Below are 10,000 nucleotides of genomic sequence, written 5' to 3' on the forward strand. Positions count from 1 at the left end.
TCTATTTCACTATCATGTACTACCTTCTTCATCGTCTGCTTACTGTCAGTTCTACCCTACTAATCTACCCCATACTACTTTCTACTATCACTACCTATCCTCTGTTCGTCTGCCTCTATCTACCCTACCCTCCTGTGTGTGTGTGTGTGTGTGTGTGTGTGTGTGTAGGAAAGTTGAGGAGACTGGGTGTGGACGTGGAGAGAGAGAGAGAGTGTAGGGAACCACAGGTGGGAAGCGACCACGTGCCGAACCATCGCTATACATATGGCAACACTGGATGAGAGAGAGAGAGAGAGAGAGAGAGGAGAGAGAATATTTACTCAGTTACATTCGTGTGTGTGTGTGTGTGTGTGTGTGTGTGTGTGTGAGAGAGAGAGAGAGAGAGAGAGAGAGAGAGAGAGAACGTGTGTGTGTGTGTGTGTGAGAGAGAGAGAGAGAGAGAACCACGTGCCGAACCAGTCCCCGTATCCCACCTGCCTTTGCCTCACCTCAAGACATCAATTAACTTCAAAACACCTCACGCCTTCACCTTTACAAACCATGGCGTCAGCTGCAGAAAAATGGACTGAGGCGAAAGAGTTAACAATCAAAACAAATATCACTCATGGAAAGAAAGAATAATCTAATCCCTTCGCTAAAATAAATACATAAATCGCTTCCTAAATCGTTTAAATCTATGGGTGAAATATCGCCAACTTTCATGGTCATATAATACCCCTGATGAACAAAGAACAAGTGAACATCTCCAAAATGGCTGACGGTAACCATAAAATCACTGTAATTTCACTCCCATAACATTACCATTCAAATCAGCTTATAAATATTAAACCAACAGCGAATAACACTTAAATATTTGAATAATAACTATTTCAAAACACCTAACGAACGGACGAAAAGAAAACGGCTGACGATACGAAACGATACTTAAACCAGCTGAATATATAGTTTACACACGCCAAACACCGCCAGACACGTAAATAAGTTGAATAATAGTGCAATATACGGTAACGCTACTGTGTTTTAATACCGTAACACAATACGAACGTGAGTCAACGGACGGAGGGAGGCGGCAGTTCGTACTTTCCACCTGTTCGCATGACGCTCACCTGTACAGCCCTTCACACAGTACAAAATCCACTTCAAAATCGTACAGTACACCTCTGAGGGCATCCACAGGTCGTTTGAAATCACTGGAGGATTCGTTACCATCGATACAATACTGGTTTTAACGGTTATCACGGAGAGGGAAAACCAGCGCGTCCTCCCCCCTCGAAGGACACGGGCACACTGATAGCTCTTCCTTCTGTTTGGTTGGTGGGAGGGAGTGGGTGGGATGCCAAGTGGGGGATTTTAGGATCCATTTACCATGCCCTCTCAAACAATCCCACCTTCAGACACACAATATAATCCTTTTCACAACAATCCCACCTTCACACACACAATATAATCCTTTTCACAGACACTGAGGCCTCTCTCGTCTTCATTCTCTCCCGTACACCAACCAAAAACACGCTGGTAAGGATGGGTTGGCTTGCGTTGGGCTGAGTTGAGCTGGGTTGGGTCGGGTTGAGTTGGGTTGGATGGAGTTGGGTTAGACTGAGTTGACTTGGGTTGGGTTGGGGTTGGGTTGGGTTGGGTTAGACAGGGTACACCATCCACCCCCTCCCCTTCTCCCTCTTTAGCAGTGACTGGATAATTTATCTTCTGTATCTGAACAAACTCCAAAGGCAATGAACTACCTACTGCTACTACGATGATGACCCACACGTAAAAAGTTCCACCCCCACAGTTCCACACCCACACCCACCTCCACAGTTACCACACCCACACCCACAGTTCTACATCCACACCCACAGTTCTACACCCACACCCACCTCCACAGTTCCCACAGCCACAGTTCCACACCCACACCCACAGTTCTACATCCACACCCACAGTTCCACACCCACACCCACACCCCTACTCCCACACCCACTAACACAGAGCCTTTGAGAAAATAAACTCCAGCTCTCTCTCTCTCTTTCTCTCTCTCTCTCTCTCTAAATGGATCATCTGTATGTGGAGGGGTGGAGTGGAGAGGTATATGTGAGAGGGGGGGGTGTAAGCTGGGGGGAGGGCAGCGAAATGGCAGGGGACAGGGCAACATGGAGGCGATTTGTCTGTGGCCATCTCTTACGGGATTACGGCGTCTGGCTATAGATAGATAGATAGACACAGATAGATAGATACGACTACTAGGGCACGTATTCTCGTCGGTTAAGGAAGCTCCCTAACACCTTTTCCTAAGCGATTTATTTTGTTTACTACACCCTCCTGTCCTCATCTAACAAAAACTTTTTATACCGTGTGTGTGTGTGTGTGTGTGTGTGTGTGTGTGTGTGTGTGTGTGTGTGTGTGTGTGTGCCAGGAACTGAATTGCATGATTGGTGACAGACGTGGGTGAACAAATGAGTAGTGACTTGGAGAGAGGGAAGGTGGAAGGCAAGGAGGAGAGAGAGATGGAGAGAAAGGATGAGGGAAGGAGAGAAGCAGAAGACAGGAGAGAAAGGATGAGGGAAGGAGAGAAGCAGAAGACAGGAGAGAAAAATGAAGGCAGGGAATAGTGATGAGAGAGAGAGAGAGAGAGAGAGAGAGAGAGAGAGAGAGAGAATACGAATAGTGTCAAGTGAGGAGGGATAAAAGTGATAAACAGAGAGAAGGGGAGGGGAGGGGAGGCGAGGGGAGGGGAGGGCGGGGAGGGGAGGGGAGGGGAGGGGAGGGGAGGGGAGGGGAGGGGAGGGGAGGCGAGGGGAGGGGAGGCGAGGGGAGGGAGGGGAGGGGAGGGGAGGTAAAAAACAGACGAGGGAGGGGGTAGAGGGGGAGGTGGGGGAGTCTAATGATGTTATTGTTGTGTACAGAGAAAGAGAGAGAGAGAGAGAGGGGGGGGGAACACACCACAGTACGAAAAGATAAGAGTGGAAGGGGGAGAGAGAGAGAGAGAGAGAGAGGAAGCATAACAGTAGGAAAAGAGGAGTGGAAGGGGGAGAGAGAAAGGCAAGAGTAGGAATGGGGAAGGGAGAGGAGGTGAGAGGGAAAGACGGAGAGGGGAGAGAGAGAGGGAGGAGAGGGAAGGGAGAGAAAGAGGGGGGAGAGAAAGAGGAAGGAGGGGAGAGAGAAAGAGGGAGGAGAGGGGATGGGGAGAAAAAGGGGGAGGGAGGGAGGGATGGGAAAGTTAACACTGCAAATTCCGTTTTCTTTTTCATTTAGCAACAACACTTTCTTGAACTACCACCTTCTCTCCCTACTCTTTACCGAGAAAGAGAGAGAGAGAGAGGGGGGGTAGACTTGATGGCCGGGTTGGTATGGCACAAACCTCACGTTCAGGGGACGCTATGGACACACACACACACACACACACACACACACACACACACACACACACACACACACACATACACACACACCGGTACAAAAACATACATATACACATAAACCAGTGTTATCACTTATCATTCCCAACATTACTGCATGAGATTTTGCGCTTATTTTTATTATAACACACACACACACACACACACACACACACACACACACACACACACACACACACACACATACACACACACCGGTACAAAAACATACATATACACATAAACCAGTGTTATCACTTATCATTCCCAACATTACTGCATGAGATTTTGCGCTTATTTTTATTATAACACACACACACACACACACACACACACACACACACAAACGAAACGAGTCTGTCACAAGAATGTCAAAACACACATCAAAATACCTACTAAAGTGTCAACAATTCTTTTACCTCTACACCACACCGCGCCATATTACTTCAGGGGATGCTCTGCTGCAACGCTGTCTACGGTAATGTTTTTTTTTTTTTTAACAAATCTCTATATGAACGAATATTAATTATTTTTCTATTTATTTTGCCTATACTCCTTTCATTTTTCTGTCCCCACTCCATTCCACGACGCGAGAAAGGAGAGGGAGGCACGGCACACCCTTTTTACAGGAGGAGGAGGAGGATTGAGGTGGTTTAGAGAGAAAGCGTTGCCTAGCTATCGGGAGCATCGTTACACAAAACCACGTTATTGTTATGGACATCTTTATGGTTAACTATGATATTATTTGCGTCTCAGCCTGCATAGTTCTTCTCGTCGATTAAGGACGTTCCAAAACACCTCTTCCTTAGCAATTTATTTCTGGATACAGCTGGTTCATGTAAGTGTGTACGTTACTTATGAAAGGTATGGCGATATTAGAATGATTCAAATAGGCTAACACAGAAGAGGACAGTAAGGTGCAATAGCCAAAATTAATCGCTAACGAGGAGGTGTTAGCGAGCTTCCTTAACCAACCTGAATACCAACCGTACACTACTATAGTTCCTTTATCTTAACTTGGCCCTGAGCTGTGTCCTTAACCTGAGGCGTCCCACTGACGTCTGGATACGTCACCACGTTTTGTCACGGTGACACTAGTTGACGTACCCAGACGTTTTACAACTGTGAGATCTGTCATTTGCACATTATTCGAATTTCGTGTGTGGTTTTTGGTACATATAGGCGGGGACACTGCCTTACCCTGTGTGACCTCCCCCCCCGGCACGCCACTGTCTCAGCAAATCACCTGTTACCAGTGACCTGGCCAGCCTGTTGCACCATGGTAAAAAATTCAAGGCGAGAGTGATTCCCCCAATCGATGACGATGTGGAGGACAAAGATTATATGGCGCCAGAGGGAGAAATGAGGAGTAGTGATGAGGAGGTAATGTCGCCAAGGAAGGTGCTGTATGTTGGTGTGTTCGGTGAGTGAAACAACGCTTATATCGCCGACATTATTGTGTGAACACCAATATATTCTTGTACTACATATAAATTCACACCAAATGAACAAATATCTACCTATTCTGAGTGGTTTGCAATAGTTACCGCTACACAGAAAATGTGACACCTGCAGTACGGCTCCAGAAAACACAGTACAGTACCAGGTGTTTAAAGGGTCACCTGTTTAGACCACTTCTAAGCTCAGGTGAGCACTTTGGGGGGCAATTTCCAATGTTTCTCATAAAAAGCGGAGGTTTTAGCAAAATAAATAAATAAATAAAAAATAGGCCGGGATTGGGGAGGGGGTTAGTGGTGAAACGTCAGTTGGAATGCGATGGGTTAAGCAGCCTGTTACACGTATTTTAGTGGTCGAATAAGAAATACTACAGATGTACATCCTTTCCACTGCACCTCGTGACTAGCATCATGTTCTACTGTTAATCTCTTGTTACAACCCTGCATTTAAGATGGAGAGATGGCAATTTTGGGTCAAGTTAAGAATATCATGGGTCTAGCCTGTTGTATCTTCAACTATTTTAAACAAGATGGAATTTTTCACTTTAATATCTTACATAATACAGTACATCCCCACAGTACGTGAGTTCCGAGTACACAATCCCCCTTGTACGCGAGGACCTATTTTTTTATTTATTTTAGTGTATTTTTTATTAGTACGTGAACTGAACTCCTTGTAAGCAAGACAGGCAGTGAAGAGTGGCCCAAATCCGGGGTTACCCTGAGTACGCGACATTGCCCCCCCAAGAAGCGATAATAGGTAAAGGTGAGCAGCCATATTCTTGTTGGTTTAGTTAAGCCATAACCTTGTTGATTTACCTAGCAATGCCATAATCTTGTTGGTTTACTTTATCTTAGGTAATATGTCTTAAAAAGTTTCCCTGTACAGTACAATACTTAGGTTTGAAAGGCGTCTCAAGGGTTGCCCATGAAGGGGGGTGCCGCCCATGTGTAATTTTTCCCATAAGTTTATGCATTCACAGTACACGAATTCCTAGCACACAACGTCCTCTGCCACCCATATAGGCGCGTACTAGGGGGATGTACTGTATTCTCTTCCCCTCTATCGTCTCTTGTGCAATATCCACCTCATTTGTTCCACCCTGTTCCACTGCAGTAATTGTACCGTGTCATTCATACCTTTCTACATTGCTTTACCTCTGGCAGCTTCCCTTTTCAGTCTCATATCCCTGAGGTCACACTCTATGACCTCGTCCCACATCTTTTTCGGTCTGCCTTTCTCAACCCTGCCTCCGAAGTTCACACTTCTCACCTTCTGCACCCAACTGTCATCCTCCATTCTCTCAACATAACCAAACCATCTCCATCTACCCCTCCTCATCACAACACCAATACATTCGAGTCCCATCCTTCCTCTCAACTCTTTAATTGCAATCCTAGTCCCCTCAAGCCTCCCATTCAAGGAAGAGCATATATTCTAAATAATCCTCTTTTGTTCTCGCCAAACCAATTAATCCATCCATCCATCCGTCATCCAGTCCTACGTTGCCCCACGAGGAGCGTAGGAGCCCAGGGTTAGGCAAGTTGGTCCTGACACATAAGATGAGGGTGACCAGCCTCACTCATCCCTGAGTGGAATTACATAAGCAATAAGCCCCAACCACCCCTTCAATATAAACCTGCACCGGCTCAAACCGACTGGAGCGCCTTAATTACCCACTAAACAACCAGGCACAATAATTTGGTCATATGGTTACCACCCAGCACAGAAAATGGTTTCCTGGTGTACAGGAAACAGCTCTACATAAGCTAATTAACTCTGCCAATTTAATCATCCAAATGTGTCTTCCAACCCAATTCTAAACCTTTCCACTTTCACTTCTACTTTGAGCTTCACCAGCATGGGTTAGGATCAATTCTGGCCATCACTCTCCCTCTACGATGGCCAGATCCTGAACTGAACCTCAAAGGGCCGATACAGATCAAGATACTCATAAAAAGATAACGATACACATAGGTATAGATAAAGACATGCATTTTTTTTTTTTTAATTTTGCCAAGGAGGTTACATTATTTGCACTATTTACTTACCTGTCTGTCTCATTAGTAACATCATGGACAAACTACAGGTGGGTCTAATTATACTGTATGTTCATCCGCTATACGAGGAACTAATAATACGCGAATGGGCGACTTAAGACACAAATTCGGTGATGCGAGTACGATCAATTAATCTAATCCTATTTTCCCTGTAAATTATGTACTCCACAATATGAGTTTTTGCAATCCTGTTTTTCACTCCTTTATACAAGTGTTCACTCTCCACGCAGTCCTTCATTACAATACCCCAATCGTATAAAGGAACCCGCCTATGATGAATGGAATGAATGTACGTGGATTCTGACTAATGACCAAGGACCAGGGGAACATGGGATTTAATCTAGGGCAAAACAGGTCAAGAGACAAGACCATTAAAATCATGGAAGAGTGGATGGTACTGCCCTGGCGGAGGTATGCCCTCTCTGAATATTTTTACTTCCATGACTTGCATTCTAGGGGATATATTAGATTTCGTAGCACCTCTTCCTTAGTGATTTATTTACCATAGACCATAACATTCAAAGGTATGGTACATAAATCATTTCATTTACAACAGTTTGCATTAATACCATGTAGCAAAAAATTCAGTTGTGACATATATAATAAATCACTAAGGAAAAGATGTTAAGAATACAACTCTCACGTATTTTGTACTCACAGTGGCGTAGGCGGTGTCTTGGCATCTCGAGGTGGCAGTGGCTGTGTGTGGGATGACGCCTGAACCTCTGACGGTGTTGGCGGCGGCGGCAGAGGCTCGTCACTAACCACTACCTCTTCTTCCGTGCAGGGTGGGGGTGGGGGAGGGGGCAGGTCAGGGGTGGAAGACCGAGAGGTGGGGCTGGTGGGCGGGATGAGGTGCTGGGTGGGGGAGGAGGGGGGAAGGGAAGGTCTGGCAGGGGAAGAAGCTAGACCCACACTGGGCTGGATGAGGTTAGGTCCAGATTGGCTTGGGTTAGGCTGGGCTAGGTTTGCATGGGCTAGGTTATGCTGGGCTAGGTTTGACTGGGTTAGGCTAGGTTGGGCTACATTAGACTGGGCTGGATTTGACTGGGTTAGGTTAGGCTGGGCGGCATTAGACTGTGTCAGATTAGACTGTGTCAGATTAGACTGGGTAAGATTAGACTGGGCTAGGCTTGGCTGGTTTATGTTGGACTGGGCTAGGTTAGGCTGGGTCTGAACATCCTCATCAGGGGATCTGGGTGGGTCTGGGGCGGGGGGCTTTCTGTAGTAGTACGGCCGGCCGGGGGAGACGTTGCGTGGATCCAAGACCGGTGGATCCTCGGCCCTGTGTGAGTCTTGATCCACAGCCCCTTTTTCACCCTGATCTGCATGGCCTGAGGATTGCTGCTGCTGCTGACTTCCATCTCTTGGTTCGGATACCGGCCCGTGGAACAGCGACCTGGGGAAGTAAAGCATTCACATCAAGATCTCGCTGACCAGGAGAAGTATTCGTACCAAGATGTTATTGACGTTTGGAGGTAAGGTATTCAGAGGAGACATTTCCCAAGGGATGTTCATGCAAGTTTTTATTGATCTGGGGAAGTAAAGGATTCCAATTAAGGTCTCTGCCAGGGAAATATTTGTATAAGATATCAAGGCCCTGGAAGCAGAGTATTCATAGGAGATATTTACCAAGGGAATTTTATATAGCACCTCACAGACCTGGGAAGTAAAGTCAATCTATCTATCTATTGCCAGACGCCTTAATCCCGTACGGGGTGGCCACAAACAAATCGCCTCCACGTCGCCCTGTCCCCCGCCATTTCACTGCCCTGCTCCCGACACACACACCCCTCTCTCATATACCTCTCCACTCCATCCCTCCATCTCATCCTCGGCCTCCCCCCCCCTCCCCCCCTCCACCTCACTCACATACACTCTCCTCGTCAGTCTCTCACCCTCCATCCTCTCCACATGGCCAAACCACCTCAGTGTGTTCCTCCTAACGCTTCCATTCATTTCAATATCTTACTAAGGAAAGTATGAAAAGGATCACAGCTAATATTTGTGAGTTATATGAGAAGGACTTATGCTTGGCTATATCTGTAATCATAAGCCTGTATTCTTGGTGGTTATGCAAGCTCCCTAACACCATTTCCTAAGTGATTTATTTCGCTGATTACACCTTACTGTCCCTTTCTGTGTTACATAAATCCTTCCATTATTACACCCTTCTGTCCCCTTCTGTGTTCAATTAATCCTTCCAATATCACTATCTATTTATCTATCTATAGCCCGACGCCCTAATCCCGCAAAGGGTGGCCACAGACAAAACGCCTCCAAGTCGCTCTGTCACCCACCATTTGACTACCCTCCCCCCAACTCACTCCCCCCTCCCTCATATACCTCTCAATTCCATCCCTCCACCTCATCCTCGGTCTACCCCTCCCTCTCCCTCCCTCCACCTCACCTACTGTACATACACCCTCTTAGTCAGTCTTTCATTCAATATCACCACACTGCATAAATACCGTACAAAAGGATATTACCCAACCATATCCAAAAATGAACCACTAAGGAAGAGGTGTTAGGGAGCTTCCATACCCAGCCGTATCCAAAAATAAATCACTAGTGAAAAGGTGTTAGGGAGCTTCTATACCCAGCCGTATCCAAAAGTAAATCACTAAGGAAAAGGTGTTAGGGAGTTTCCATACACAGCCATATCCAAAAATAAATCACTAATGAAAAGGTGTTAGGGAGCTTCCATAACTGATAATACACACACCTGACTTTAAAAATCTAATATAATATTTACCTGGGCAAGTTAATGAGTTACCTGAGATATACCTTAATTAAACACCTGTTCTTTTAAATACCTGGCCTCCCTAACACCTCTCCCTTAGTGGTTTACTTATGACCAGAGTTAGTATAATATTATAAGTTATTTATGAACAGTATGGTGATAACAGAATGACTTAACAGAGGAGAGTAAGGTGTACTATGCAAAATAAATCACTTAGCAAAAGGTGATAGGGATCTCTCTCTCTCTCTCTCTCTCTCTCTCTCTCCTTTATTTTTCTTCTATCCTTTTCTCCTATTTTTATATGGTCTCTCTCTCTCTCTCTCTCTCTCTCTCCTTTATTTTTCTTCTAT

General features: G+C 45.7%; 1 protein-coding gene across 1 annotated transcript in view; it reads right to left on the reverse strand.

The window, feature by feature from the left end:
- Positions 1-10,000, reverse strand: part of LOC145396248 (uncharacterized) — an 83,631-nt gene that overhangs the window by 53,697 nt on the left and 19,934 nt on the right. The window contains exon 4 of the mRNA XM_080269686.1: positions 7,566-8,306. Coding sequence (XP_080125812.1) covers positions 7,566-8,306 — 741 coding nt within the window. The remainder of the gene's footprint in view (positions 1-7,565; positions 8,307-10,000) is intronic.

This window comes from Coenobita brevimanus, chromosome 35 (assembly GCF_032717465.1).
Source record: "Coenobita brevimanus isolate Jiangsu-jjx chromosome 35, ASM3271746v2, whole genome shotgun sequence".
NCBI lineage: Eukaryota > Metazoa > Arthropoda > Malacostraca > Decapoda > Coenobitidae > Coenobita > Coenobita brevimanus.